Consider the following 15,779-nt stretch of genomic DNA (forward strand, 5'->3'; position numbering starts at 1 on the left):
GCATGGGCAGTGAACCTCCTGCCCGCTCACAGGCACATTTCCTCTCCTCTTCCTACCACCATACGGAAATATTTTGAATTCTCTTCCATATTCTCCCCACCTTTCCCACCTCAGTCCTTTGTCTTGTGAAGTAAATGCCATTGGGCCCATCGACACTCTAGTACCCTGCATTGTGGTCACTCATCATAATTTACATAGACAGACAATTTGTGGTTTTCTTGGGCTGAAAAGGAGATTAAAGTCAGTAAATGGGATTTGAGTTCATCCTCACCTTAGCTTTTTTATCTCATGTTTGATGCACATGACAGAAGACACAAAATGTTGGAGTAACTCAGCGGGGCAAGCAACAGCTCTGGAGAGACGGAATGGGTGACATTTCGGTCGAGACCCTTCTTCAGACAGATCTGAAGAATGTACAGATTGATGTACATGATCGTACATGGATAGGAAGGTTTCCGAAATGCAAACACGGGCAAATGGGACTAGTTTGAATGGGGCATCTTGGCCGGCATGGACCAGTTGGGCTGAACGGCCTGTTTCTGTTCTCTATGACTTGAGTGTCATTTGCTTTAAATAACTGATTTGTGGATTTGCAGTAATTAAATAACCAACTTGCAGATTGTTTGGGGTTCTTAATAGTGTCAAATATATTTTTACTCTAAATAGTTCATCTTATTAATTCCATCCGCCCCACAATTATAGTTTACCTTGATCATGATTTACTGAGTAAAACTGAAACTTCAGTAACGATAGGACTATAAACATTAGTTTTGACTAGTTTATTTTTCTGAAGTGTTTCCAAGAATAATCTTGTTATTGGTTTTGATGTGTTATTATTACATGTACACCAGCCAATGAATTGATTACAATCTGCAGAAATGAGCCGTATTTATTTGGTAGTAAGGTTAGCTTGATGGGCTTTAAATTTCTCTGTTGATGCAAAATTATAATTCTGACGGTTACGTAAAATCACATATAATTCTTTGTTCTTGTTGTGAGCTGTGAATTATGGAGGGGAAAAACTGGTATTGTTATTGGAAAGAAATGTGGGCTCTTGAACGTCAGTAATGAATGGGAAACAATGGGGTGTGGGTCGGCTGACGACATCCAGCAGAGAACTAATATTAGAACCATGACAGTAACAAGCAGGCAATGGGGATTCATTGCTGAGCATCATTAATGTGAATTGTTCAGGTTTCATCTCAAGCAGTGAGCTTTTGAAAATTGGATCAGTATTGGGTGCCAAATCCTAGATTTGACAGAAAAATACATGACATTGATGTGTAAATTGCCTGGGTGGTTTTACTTGTTTAAAATGTAATAACAAATTGACGAGGTAATTAGGGTCAGCATAGAAAGTATTAACACCATGGAGAAGCAAGGAACTGCAGATGCTGTTTTACAAAAAAAAGACACAATGTGCTGGAGTAACTCAGTGGGTCGGGCAGCAGCTCTGGAGAACATGGATCTGTGACTTTTGGGTTGGAGGCCCTTCTTCAGACTTATATAGTTTATACTCAATAAGATCATAGAATTTATTAACAAATACTTTGGAAAAACAGAAACAATTCCTTGACATCTTCCGAATAAATTTTAATTGTTTGTCATTTCAGTCTCGGCGGAAGGATGTGTTTATCCAAGAACGCTATGGAAGGTTTAATCTTGGCGACCCGTTCCTGGCTCTGCAGCGAGACTATGAAGCAGGTGGTGGAGATGGCAGCAAGGATAAGCAGCCCATCTGCACCAGTCCACTATCCATATTGGAAATAGTCATGAGCCATTGCAAAAAGATGCAGGAGAGAATGTCCTCACAGTTGGCTGCTGCTGAAATCCGACATCGAAAGGTAGGTGGTCGGCTTTAGCTAAATGATTTTCATTTCCCACCATTATCAGTGCAAATTAAATCATCCATTGGTAGATGAAATGTCTCAATTGCAAGAGCATTGTAAAAATGCCAGCACTTTGACTGCACGGAACACGGCTTTCAAATTATTTTCAGGAAAGTTAGGTTTAGAGATGTGTTTGTGGCGGGAACAAATTAAAACCCATACTGTTCATTATCAGGCCAAAATTCATGCTTTATTAAGTTGAGGCCAATGATAAGATCAAGAAAAGGGATTCACGGAGCTTGTCATTACTTTTCATTTGTTAGGTCATCTTGGACCTTGAAGAGGAGAGGCATAAACATGCCCAAGATGCAGCCCAGGGAGATGATGTTACATACATGCTGGAGAAAGAGCGTGAGCGTCTTTTACAGCAGGTGTGAAAATATGACTTGCTTGAAACTGGCTGGTTGGAATAATTTGCAGCGTTTATTAGAATGTTTCAAAACCCATTCAGCATGATTGAAATTGAAATGCAAGAATACAAAGTGCCACAGTAATAATTTACAGTAGGGTGCGTGCCAGAAAACGTTGCTCTGAGCTGAACTCAGCATAACCTGATCAGCCACTTGATACCTGAAACTTAATTTTTTGCATGTTCTTAATGTTAAAAATGTGAACAATATTCATCACAGAATTACAGAATAATGGTTATTAACAATTATTCAAGCTTTGCCCAGGAGGATTTCCCAGTAAACAGGGATATGCAGCTCTAAACAAAATTGATTAAAATGTGTAAATGTAAAGCACAGATATACATTACAGTAGATAATTATTTTAAGCATTTCATTTGATTGGCACATCCAATAACATGTAATATTTTCAGTTATGCTCACCAAATTCTTTTTTCAATTTATTTACCAGTTTTATCTATTCTTTGCTTGTTCACCCCACCTACCATCATATACTATTCTTGTAAATAAAAATGCATCTACATTGTACCCTCTTAGTGCAACTGAATTCAGATTCAGATTAGATTATTGTCATATACGCCAAGGTACAAATACATTTCTTGGTGTATGCACATGATGCACACCTTTGTAAACAGAATATATATGGTGATGATAAAAACACAATTAAATATGATGAATGTAAAACACAGTAAGGGGCAAGATTGTAGTGCAAACTGAAGTTGTTAAAAATATTGGTAAAAGAACAACTGAATGAGGTGGAGTTAAGTGTCTAGGGGGCAAAAAGTGATTGATTCGGTAGTCAGGGAGCAGTAGGGGAACAAGACATTTGTTGAGCCTGGATGTTCAAGCTTTCACTCTCCGTCCAGTATCTTCTCCCAGAAGGTAAAAGAGAGGAAAGGAAATGGCCAGGGTTCCTTAAACATATGTAGACAAAAGTGCTGGAGAAACTCAGCAGGTGCAACAGCATCTATGGAGCGAAGGAAATAGGCAACGAAACCCTTCTGGAGATGTTTAGGGCTAAGCATATTCACTGTTACGGAGTTGAAGATTGAGTTAGAGTCAATCTATAGCATAGTTCTTATTGTCAAGGTGATGAAGGGCTGAATGTAGTGCAGGAAAGATGGTGTCCTTTCTCGACCTATTTACGGTAGAAAACTATTAAAAGATCCAGTGCTGTGGTTTCACAAGAATGAGCAGTTACTTCTGCCCTGAATAGCTTTTGTCCCTAAACCTTTATTGCTACACTCATTGTTGAGAAGATTATGGATACCTTGAAATGAAAGAAAAAAATCCCCAGAAATGCCAAGAACAGCACACGTTTTGACATCCTGGGCAAATGACAAACTCTGACATGAAGAAATGGTGAGAGTTACAAAAACAGAGAGGGGGTGGGCTTGAGAGGCAACAAAGTTAATGTTGAAGATAGACACAAAATGCTGGAATAACTCAGCAGGACAGGCAGCATCACTGGAGAGAAGGAATGGGTGACGTTTAGGTCGAGACCGTTCTTAATGTTGATATTTTTAGAATTATAGTGTGCAAAATAAGTGGCCAGGAGCAAAATGGACTTCTGATGACTGAAACCAGAGATATTGTGTATTGAAATATTTAAAGAAATTGAAGTTCGGTTTGCACTTACTCACATAATTGTTTACTCTTGAAGGCAAGCATGATGGGTAGACATTCCTAGCAGACTTGTATTGAATTGTAAACAGTCTTAGAATAAAGGGGAGGCCATTTAAGACTGAGGCGAGAAAAAAACTTTTTCATCCAGAGAGTTGTGAATTTGTGGAATTCCCTGCCACAGAGGGCAGTGGAGGCCAAATCACTGGATGGATTTAAGAGAGAGTTGGATAGAGCTCTAGGAATCAAGGGATATGGGGAGCAGGCAGGCACCGGTTATTGATTGGGGACGATCAGTCATGATCACAATGAATGGCGGTGCTTGCTCGAAGGGCCGAATGGCCTCCTCCTGCACCTATTTTCTATGTTTCTATGAATTTGGAAATGTAACTGGCCAAAATTAAACATGCTAACTGTAATAAAGGAAATAATGGCTTACGACCATTCTCATTATCGATGTTTGTTAAAAACCCTGCCATTTGGAGATGATCATTTTAAGTTGAGTATGTTACCTTGCCTAAGGAGGTTGAGAGGGGAAAACCTGGAAACTACAGTCTATTTGTCTAACATCTGGTATTGGAAAATGACTCGTATGTATGATAATGGATAGATTGACTGAAATGCATGAAATGTAAGTTATGTCTAACTAACTTGACTGCATTTTTGTGGAGGTGACCAAAATAGTGGGCTAGGAATTGTGAATGAACAGTACATATATAGACACAAAGTGTTGGAATAACTCAACAGGTTGTCATCATTACAGATAAAGTAAATGAAATCAACGAGATCTGCACGGGTGCAAGAGGCAGCCCCGTTGCAGTCATTGATGTAGTGGATAAGAGTTGGGGGATGGTGCCAATGTACTTCTGGAACATGGACTTTTTAATGTAACCGACAGCAAATGCAGACATAGCTGTTCTGCCTCTTTTTCTCCCCTATTCTCCACCTCTTTCCGTCTTCCACAGAGACCGCTCCCTCAGCAATCCTTCCTTCTTCACTCATCCTTTCCCACCCAAAGCACCCCTTGCTTTCCCCTGTAACTGCCCATATCTTCTCCATTGCCTCTATCCAGGAACCCCAGCAGTCCCAGTTTACGTGCATCACCCCTAACTGCATGGTGTGCTGCCAATGTGGCCTCCTATACATCGGTGAGGCCAAGCCTAGTCCTGGTGGCCATTTTGCCGAACACTTGTGGCTCAGCTCACCAAGGCCTGTGTGATCTCCCAATTGCTAACCGTTTTAACTCTACCCAGTTCCATGCCGACTTTCCATTTCCATTGGAAGAGTGAGGCCACATGCAAACTGGATGGACAACACCTCATATTCTACTTGGCTAGTTTTACAACCCAATGGTATGAACATTGAATTCTTCAGTTTTTGGAAGACTGCATACCCCTCTCCTCTCTATCCCCCCCCCCCCCCCCCCCCCCCCTTCCCACTCCCCCTCCCCTTTCATTCCTCCAAAGCCCGCCCATCCCCCAACCTTTCACCTATCTCACCTGGACTCGCCCCTCCCCCTCCCTTTCATACATTCATTCATCCAGCATTACAATTCGCAATCTTTCAATCCTTTTGTCTCACACCTGCCTTCTCATCTCTGGCCTTTATCCACCATCTGCCTATCGACATTCCCGTTTTCCCCTAGAAGGTGTGCACAGCTGCACAAAGCCCTAGCTAAACCATGCCTGGGATACCAAGAGCTGTGCCGGGCAGCATGCGTTGAGAAAGATATATTGGCCTTGCAGTGAATCCAATGCAGATTATCAGAATTGTACATGGACTCTATGAGTTAAACTGTTAAGATAATGGGCACAAGGCATGCATTTTTGAAGAGCTGCATGTAGGCAGATGACATTCTTGTGCTTTGAAGGGAATGCATAAAGTAAATAGATAAGTATTTTCTTAGCGAATTTAAGGCCAAGTGGAACAATACAGAAATAATGTCCAAACCTCTTGCACACAACACATGGAATAAACTTATACATGGGAAGATTGAGAGAAATAGATGGCGGTTGATTCACCATTCAAATAGATGGTGATCAATTCACATCTCAGTATCTGAGATTTGGCAGATTTTTATTGATCAAAGCTATTAAGGGATATGTGACAAATTTGGGAATAATAAGCAGACTGGTTTTGAGATTGATCATTGGGAGGTGTTATAGGCCCTGTCACCATGTTCTGTTTATTTATTCGATCGCTATTTCTGAGAATTGTTTTGTTGTGTTCCCCAAATCATCGAACCCACACTATTAGTTTCCATCTGCTATTGATTATGTGAAGATGACTTTTATATGACATTATATTTTAATTGAATGTGTGATGAATTCTGTCTCAAGCAATGCAAAAGCTGTGCCAGTAAACTGGTAGGAACATTTATAAATTAGTCTTGTTGTTGTTTGGACTATTTTCTATTTTGATTACAAATGCAAAACTATCTGTGGTAATGATTTCTGAATAATTCTGCTGAAATAATCATTGTAGGACTTAAAAAAAAGAAACCTATTAAAATCTGTTCTATATTTTCCTGAACTGAATGCTTACATTTTCTTAACTCCCTTAATATGGTCTATCTAAATGAAGTACAATTTACATTACTAGTGCCGTATTGACTTTTGGTACATTGGCCTCTTTAATGTCCAACTCAGAAGTGAACTGCTGTTTCATGACATTTGAAATTATCATTGCAAAGGTTTCAGTCTCAGAGACGGATTGCAAGGAAACCTGATTAAAACATTCTCATTAAAATTCAAAGTAAATGTATTGTTTCAGTCCTTAAACTAAAAAAACGAAAAAAATTAATATTTAATTGCTCATTAAATATTCAGCAATAATTTGCCGGTTTTTAAAAGTTAATGTTACTGCCCTATTAATCTATTTCTCTAAGCATGACGATGTTTTATTATTTTCTTGGTGCATTTTTGTCCAATGGATGTGCTTGGTCATTTATCCCCACTGACAGCATCTTAAACATCTTAAAGCACATCCCTTGAATTCCCGCATCTGTAAATTGAAATCAAAGATGCATCCACTGTGAATAACAGGGTGATAGATATGGGGGAATAATGTTGATTGAAGCAAAGGAACGGGGAAGAGAAATACAAGATTTTCAGTGACAAAGTATTTACATAAGGTCAGGCTGCAATATTATCTGCATAATATGATTCTATTTGTCTTTTTATGTCACTTAATCTAAATTGGAAACACAGTTGGAACGCATCCAAATATTTGCAATCGAAAAAAAATTCGAAGATATAACGTGTAAAAACTGGAATATTAAGGGTGGTGGATGTGAGCTTTGATCCTTATCTATCCATCCGCTTTAAAAAATAACTTGATTGTAGGACACAAGCATCAGCATTAGATATTTTGCCTTCACGATGCATCATTATTTATCATCAGAAATACAATGCATTCTTCTAAAATATCGTACCTTGAGGTTTTTCCTTAAACCATCTTTGCTGTGTGAATTGCATGTTAATATTGAGCATACTATATTTATATGGCAAAGATTTAATCAGAATCTTGGTATTTTGGCCTGTTCTATGTAACTACTGAACACCATTGATGTTGAATGTTATGCTTGTTGAATCAACAGTGCTTCATACACCACTTGTTTGTAATTCTACAGCTAAAATACCGATTAATGTGAGCCAGTGACTTGCACAGATGGACATTAAAGCTGATGAAGATATTTATTTAGAATTCTTCACAATATTAGTGTGGTCCAGAGCCCTTTAAAACGAATGAAGCGATTCTGAAATGCAATCAATGGTGTGAATGTGTCTGAGAAGTCTCCCCAATGTGGTCCCATAATTAGCATTGCGATAATGACTAGTTCACCTGTGTTACATTGATTGTCCAGCGTGCCTATAATAACACTTACACACTTCCTCGCTTATAGCAACGCAAGCATTTTAAATGCACCTGCAAAAGATAACTGGGGTTAGGCTAATCTGATATTTGGTTTATCTGATGACACTTCCAACTGTGCAATACTCCCTGAGTACTTTGCTAGATTATTTGCCTCTATATTTTGTTTTCAAGTCTCCGGAATGAGATTTAAACCTGCAACCGAAGATAGACACAAAATGCTGGATTAACTCAGCGGGACAGGCAGCATCTCTGGAAAGAAGGAATGGGTCGATACCCTTCTTCAGACTACTAGTCTCGACCCGAAACGTCGCCCATTCCTTCTCTCCAGAGATGCTGCCTGTCACGCTGAGTTGCCCCAGCATTTTGTGTCTATCTTCGGATTAAACCTGCAACCTCGTGTTATCCACTGAGGCTTGGCTATAGCTTTGTAATCTTCTGCCTATTAATTTAAAGACACACTGAAAGTATTTCTAAGATTCTAATTGATTTGCCTGAACCTCTTTTTCAGGTGGAGTTTGAGAAATCCCAATTAAAGCAACTGGAGACAGAGAACAAAAAACTGTCCACACAATTTGAAGAAGAACGTATCAAAAATAAACAGCTTGTAATCATGCTGGTAAAAGAGTGCAAGCAGCTTGCTGGCAGAGTGATAGATGAAAGTCAAACATTAGCAGAAATCACCAAAACCCTTGAGGAAGAGCAGAAAAAGAACCATGAATTGGAGGAGGAATTGATGAAAGAGAAAAAGAAAAGTGTTCTGATGGAAGCTAAAATGGAAAAACAGCTCTTGGAGTTTGACATTGAAAGGGAACAGCTACGCGCCAAACTTAATCGCGAGGAAACCCGTACCAAAGATCTGAGACTAGAAGTTGAGAATTTCAAGAAAATTATAGAACATAACGATACAAGAGAAAATAAAACTGGTTCATTGTCCAATAGTTTAAGTAAAAACTCAGACGTTGGATTAAGTAGGCAAAGCATGATGTCTGTTGCTTCCCAAACAGAACCTTTTGTTGAAATTCCCAGTGAAAGTAACACTAAAAAGGGAACTTTAGCAGTACCAGTTAAACCATCGGCAGGAAATTCACAGTCAGTGGGAGGAATAAAACTCAGCATGTCCAACAGTACATCTGTAATAAAGCCAATTGGTGATAAACTGCTAACAGCAATTAGTTCAGAAGACAGCCCGACGCAAACCAAAGTCGTTCCCTCCACTCTGGAGAATGGACCCTCTGCCAGCACCAGTCCTGGTCTATTGCTGGGGACATTGCCCCAGTCGGTTAGTGCTGCTTCCCTTTCCCTCGGCAATGCCATTGTTCCCTCTCCCCCTTCTTCAGGAACATCGTCACCATGTCCTTCACCGGGATCGACCATGCAGAGTTTAAGTTCACCAATTTCTTGCACGACAATGCAACCAGGATTGAGTCCAAGAATCCAAGCTGCTCGATTTAAATTCCAAGCCCAGGCTGGGGATCTGGAAAAACATGGCAGTCCTGTGATGGGACCCATGTCACGGGATTTGTCACCCACTAATCGGGATAATTCCTCAGCTAAGCAGCTGGCTCGGAACACTGTCAGCCAGGTACTGTCACGGTTCACAGGTCCTCCAAGTACAGTTAAAGCACCTTGTGCGAACAGCACCCCTTTTGGCACAGAAAACCGGAATCTTACTGTTAGTAATTTAAAACCTGGATTGGCACATTCAGCAACAGGTGAGGGTTCATCTTATCCACAGGTTGTTGGTAAAATTACCAGTTCTCTCAATGTCTCTCCTACTGGATTAAAATCTCCCACAGGAGCAAGAGTTGACCGAGGAAATCCGCCACCTATTCCTCCAAAAAAGCCGGGACTCTCACAGACTCCATCCTCCCCTCATCCTCCATTAAAGGTTTTTGTGGATGGGGGTCGTTCCCCAACTGTTGGGTTTAACACTCGGACGGAAGGTAGAAGCATGGCCGCGCCCTCTTCCGCTCCGCATCCAGGAATTAAGGGAACTAATGAGGAGATTCTTCCAAAGACAGCATTGCCACAATTGCCACCTAAGCCAGCGGTGGATATAGCATCTACTGGCTGTGCTGCCCCTGCCGTGGCTGCATCTCAGGTGGGTGGTAGGCCTTCCTTATCCCCCAAGCTGAACCAAACAGCATGTTCAGAGTGTTCCCTCATCATCACCACCATCGCCTCTAGTGCCTCCATTGACCTTGCTAGTACATCCAAAACAACCTCTTCCATTAGACCATGTGGCACAGACAGTCTACTGATCACATCATCAGGTAAAGGGATTGAAATACTATAATCACGACTTCCTTCCAATGCAACATACCCGAGGATAAATGCAAAATGTTTTTCTTTCATTGATTTTATTTACCCTAAGTTTAAGGTGAGGCAAGACTTACTTTTATTGAAACTCAATTAAAATATAATATTGGCGACATCAAACGTTAATTTTGGAATAGTTTTAGGACTTGCCATAAGCATAGCAATAATGGACAGTTGTGAACCACCAACCAACTTGTATGTAGGACGTTTGCACACCCATTTCACAAAGCGATATCTTTTCATTTATTAATTAGGAATCTCTGCATTTAATTGTGCAGCCACGGATTTGATTTTGGCAATGTTGACGAACCCTTCCTCTGAAAGATGATCATGTAGTGTCTGCACACATTCCAGCTCCTGATCAATACTTTTGCAATACATTTATTTAACAAAGATTTTGCCCCGTAATAGACAACATGCCTTTGCAGCAGCGAATATCCAAATCCGTACTATGCACTTAATGCAGACTCTACTCCTCTAGAATGCAAATATATACAATTGTTAGTTGTTGCTATTACTATAGATGACCACGATTCAGGGATATAGCAAATGGTGAGTTAAAAATCTTCAAGGGGATGTTATTTCTTGACTCGCTAATTTTCAAGCGTAGATTCGGAATTATATTGAAGCCTTTAAGCTTATAAAACTTCATGTTTTCTTAAGTTTCTGCCCCTTTTGCACTCGCCTTGTTGCAATATATTTAATCAGTGTCTAGATTATCACAAAATTGTATCTAATTTTAATTGGCATTTGGAATAAAGAAAATCAGTGACTTATTGGGCCTGAAATTAACCAGCTCTCTCACATGCTGATGCCAGCAAGTGTATTTCTATCCCTTGGACCTTGTGATCAGTGCATGTCTTGCAGTGCTTTAAGAAGCTTCCAGCTTATTAACTGATAAATTTGTCCTTGTTGCTTATGTTATTTTGCACGGTAAGAGTCCATTGAATATGAATTTGTTGCCTGTTTTTCCCTTTACGCTATTGAGCACTTAAAACACTGTCATTCATGTGTTCTAACCAATCAAGTCTTGTGCGTTAGCTGTTTGCATTAACACTTTGCATTCTGAATTTATTTCATATTTTTGAAAACGCTTTCCTTTCCTTTTCATGTGCATAATTTTAAATATTATGGGATTATTGTGAAGAAGATGAGTTTTATGTGATTAATTCATAAGTAGTGAATTCACCATATATCTAAAATGATGTTAATTATGAGGGCACCCCAATTGCAAATAGGATTGGAACCTATAACATTACAATGCCTGCCTTCACATACTGTCCTTTATTGATATTAATAAGTTTTCACTTCTTATTAAACCATTTTAATTACCATTTAAAATGTATGCTAGCGTTAATTGAAAACATTTTCCTATTTATTTTTTTTTCTTTGCAGCCTTTTGTTCAAAGAAGAATAATAAAAACCTTCCATACATTATGGAATAAATTTCACTCACTTAACAAATTTACCACTAAATCAAAATAAAGTTGCCTGTCTAACTGAATATTCAAGTAATTGTCGCGTAACATAATGCCTAAATAGTTATTAATCTTGTTAATATGCGGAAACCCAGGTACAATACAATTTATAAATACACGAGGAAGTTGAGTGAAATGTTCGTGCAGTTCATTGGTGCTAAGTGGAGTTAAGTTGATCTTGGAGGTATATAAAGTATTTTCCCAACTGGCTCCTGATTTTTCTCTCAATTAACTTTTTAAGTTCATTAATGTTTCAACAATTTTTAGGTTAATTTGATCCTTGTACAATTTCTCAATTATTATTGCTTAAATTTCCAAGCTAATTGCTTCAACCTATCAATCCCATGGCTCCACCAATTTTCCCAAAGCCCATTCTGTCTCCTATCATCCACCTGTAGAAGGGGGGAACTTACAGTTGTCAATTAACTTGGGATGCAAGTGGAAATCGGAACAGCCAATGGACACCCATGCAGTCACATGGAGCACTTGCTAGCTCCACACAGAGCCCCAAATGCCAAAGATAGACACAAAATGCTGGAGTAACTCAGTGGGACTCCAACTCCACGACCATGTTTTAACCTAAATCTCCAACTGGCCAGACGCCAAGATCAACGCTGGCCCATAGCACAATGAGGCAACAGCATAACCTGCTGCATCATTGTGTAGCCCTTATTATCACCTATTTACTGTTCGCTAAAACTTGTCTCAGCAATATGTTTGCATTGTGAATGATTCTTAATTAACCGGTTTTAAAAAGTAATGTTGGCCATTAATTATAATGTTCCTATTAGATTGTAAAATTCTAAGAAAATGTTGGAATGTTTTCTAATTGAGCACATTTCCTAATAAGTTATTGGAAAAGATGCAAGGGCTAATTGACTTTGGTTGTTTGTCGTAACATGCCTGTTCTTTTGCATACTCTCTGTTGCATATTGCTGCATGTGAACAGATTTCATTCACTGTTTTCTTCCCCTGTAAATTTGTTCACTTTAACTCACAGACAGGTCTCCCTCCCTAATTCCTTCGTTAATGCCTGGTGGCCCTGTCCCCCTGGGCGGCAGGTCCACTCTGCTTCACCAAGCTGCTGCCCAGGGAAATGTCACTTTATTGTCAATGCTGCTAAATGAAGATGGAAATGATATCAATCACCCTGACGAGGAAGGTTCTTCTGCCTTGTATTCTGCTGCTAAATATGGATATACAGGTACATTTATTCTTGTTATTTTTATATTCATTACTTCATTACCAGTGACATTTTAATTGAAAATACTGCAATACAATACTTACTAAAATGTCTTAAACATGTTTTTATTTGACAACCCTCCCTTAAACGGAAGTGCTGTCAAATAATTTAAAGTGTGCGTAGTTCATGCTGTAAACCTTTTACATGCCTATTTCTCTTATGTTATTACAATGTGTGTCCTTACAGGAGCCACCTCTAATGGTCTGTATTAAACTCATAAAAGATTCTTAAATCCATGCCTTATACTTTTATACCACAAACTATATTCTGCACGCTGTATCGTTTCCGTTGCTCTACCTATTGAGTTCAGCTTGATTGTATCTAGCTATAGGATTATCTGACTTGTTTGGATAGAACGTAAAACAAAGCTTTTCACTGCACCCCAGTGCACAGGAATATAATAACCCTAAACCTTCCTGTAATGGTGGTTGTGCATCCACAGTCTTTGTTGCATTGTAAAATTGGGTTTGTGTTTGTCTTTATGACTCGGCAAACTACTGCCAAATGACATCTATAATCAATACTTGCAGATGACTGAGCATTGACCTGAGAGATTCTCTGCCTGTGATTGAACAACTGCTGGTTTTGGAGAGAGAGAGTGGTTGTTTTGTTCCGATACAGAGTCGAATTGACATTAACCACCCTCACAATCGTGTACACACAACCCATAGATTCCTGCACCATGGGGTATCCTAGAAATCTAGCCACGACATAGTCTCTATGCCTGCTGCCACTTGTCCAGATCATGCATTAGAACAGACCCTTTATCCCACGATGTCTTGTCGAACATGATGCCAAGACCAACTCTTATCTGCCATCTGCCTGCCAATGAACCATATTCTTCCATTCCCTGCATATCCATGTGCCTATCCAAAAGTCTCTTAAATGCTGCTAGCATATCTGCCTCCACCATTATCACCCATTCCTTCTCTCCAGAGTATCTGCCTTTCCCGCTGCAGGTTTAAACAGAGCGCTGTCAGTTGAATGCGTGGGAATTTAAACGAAGAGCTGTTGGCTACAGTGTGGGTTCTAAATCTAGCGCTACCGGCTGGAGCGCTATGGCCACAGCGCTATGTGTCACAGACTGTTCAGGAAAATTATTGTATTCTCTTTGAGCCTTTGATTCTTTTTCAGGCAGTGGTCGAATTCTGGATAAGTCTAGTGGTGAAATGTTACCAGTGGGATTGCAGTTACATTGGGGTTGGCCTTGATTTTACAGAACGGTGGGTGGGGTCAAGGGGGAGAGAGGGAGAGAATGGGGAGGGGAAGGAGGGAGGGAGAGAGGGAGAAGGAGAGAGGGAGGGAGGGAACAAGAGAGGGAGGGATAGAAAAGGAAAGAGTGAGGGAGGAAGAGAGAGGGAGGGTGGGTGGGGAAAGGGGGAAGGTGGGAGAAAAAGGAGAGAGAGGGAGCGAGAGAGAGGGAGGGAGAGAGAGAGAGAGAGAGAAGGGAGGGAGAGAGGGGAAGGAGGGAGAGAGAGAGAGGGAGTGAGGGAGGGAGAGGGAGGCTTCCAAAATGGCTTCTACATAATCAGCTGGTGCTAAAAGCTGGAAGCAGCCGTTCAAACAGCAGTATACAAAGAGATGGCAATGAATACAATGTTTTTCTTTGTGGATCTACCAGTAATTTGACCCATTGTATTTGCCTTTGCCTAGTCAACCTCAGTGATCCTCTATACAATCATAGATAAAAACAACTGCAATGTATTGTAGACGTCAAGTCAGGAGTCAAGAGTGTTTTATTGTCCTATGTCCCTGATGGGACAATGAAATTCTTACTTGCTACAGCACGACAGAATAAGTGAATATGTAAACATTGTATATAACGGGGGAAGAGAAAAAAAAGAAAAAGTTCAATAAATACCAAATATAGTGCAATAATAATATTGTCTTTTGCAGTTCAGAGCTCAGAGCTTATTCATTGTTGTGTTTAATAGCCTGATGGCTGTGAGGAAGAAGCTGGACGTTACGGTTTTCAGGCACCTGTACCTTCTTCCTGATGGCAATGGTGAGATGAGTGTGTGGCCAGGATGGTGTGGGTCCTCGATGATTTTGGCTGCCTTTTTTAGGCAGCGACTACGATAGATTCCTTCGATGGTGGGGAGGTTAAAGCTGGTGATGGACTGGGCAGTGGTCACAACTTTTTGTACTCTTTTTCGCTTCTGGACATTCAAGTTGCCGAACCAGGCCACGATGCAACCGGTCAGAATGTTCTCTACTGTGCACCTGTAGAAGTTTAGGAGAATCCTCTTTGACGTGCCGAATCGCCATAATCTTCTCAGGAAGTAGAGTCGCTGATGTGCCTTCTTTACAATTGCATCTGTGTGCTGGGTCCAGGAAAGATCGTCGGAAATATGCACTCCCAGGAATTTCAAGTTATTGATCCTCTCCACCATCGTTGATATAAACAGGATTGTGGATCCTCGTCCTTTCCCTACCAAAGTCCACAATCAGTTCCTTGGTCTTACTGATGTTGAGAGCCAGGTTGTTGTACTGGCTACATTTGGTCAGTCGGTCAGTCTCACTTCTATACTCTGGCTCATCCCCATCTGTGATTTGTCCAATCACAGTGGTGTCGTCGGCGAACTTGATGATGGAGTTCGCATTATGTCCGGCTACGCAGTCATGGGTATAGAGTGAGCAAAGCAGGGGGCTGAGCACACAGCCTTGAGGTGCTCCCGTACTAATTGTTACTGAGGATGAAGTGTATTGTAGAAATTTCCATCTTTGGCCTGCAATGATTGAGAAACAGAAATTCTTGTCAATGTCAACTGATCCTGTGCTGCTTAACATGGTAGACTTTAGTGAGGATATAATGGGGGAAATAGAAACATTTTGTGTGGTTTGTTGATGAGGTTCTGATTGGAGATGAACACCTCAGGCAAAAATGCCTTTGAATTGAGAATGGTGATCTCGGTTTTCTGCAGCTTGCCATTCTCTGCATGCC

The 15,779-nt window shown here is 40.3% G+C and overlaps 1 protein-coding gene across 3 annotated transcripts in view; it reads left to right on the forward strand.

Moving 5' to 3' along the window:
- cttnbp2 (cortactin binding protein 2) overlaps positions 1-15,779 on the forward strand; it is a 156,183-nt gene that overhangs the window by 62,746 nt on the left and 77,658 nt on the right. Inside the window, exons 3-6 of one of the 3 annotated variants that reach the window (XM_055650849.1) lie at positions 1,614-1,844; positions 2,153-2,260; positions 8,304-10,068; positions 12,593-12,796. In XM_055650849.1, coding sequence (XP_055506824.1) covers positions 1,614-1,844; positions 2,153-2,260; positions 8,304-10,068; positions 12,593-12,796 — 2,308 coding nt within the window. The remainder of the gene's footprint in view (positions 1-1,613; positions 1,845-2,152; positions 2,261-8,303; positions 10,069-12,592; positions 12,797-15,779) is intronic. The other 2 variants (XM_055650851.1, XM_055650850.1) reach the window with 2 other exon arrangements.

This window comes from Leucoraja erinacea, chromosome 19 (genome assembly GCF_028641065.1).
Source record: "Leucoraja erinacea ecotype New England chromosome 19, Leri_hhj_1, whole genome shotgun sequence".
NCBI lineage: Eukaryota > Metazoa > Chordata > Chondrichthyes > Rajiformes > Rajidae > Leucoraja > Leucoraja erinaceus.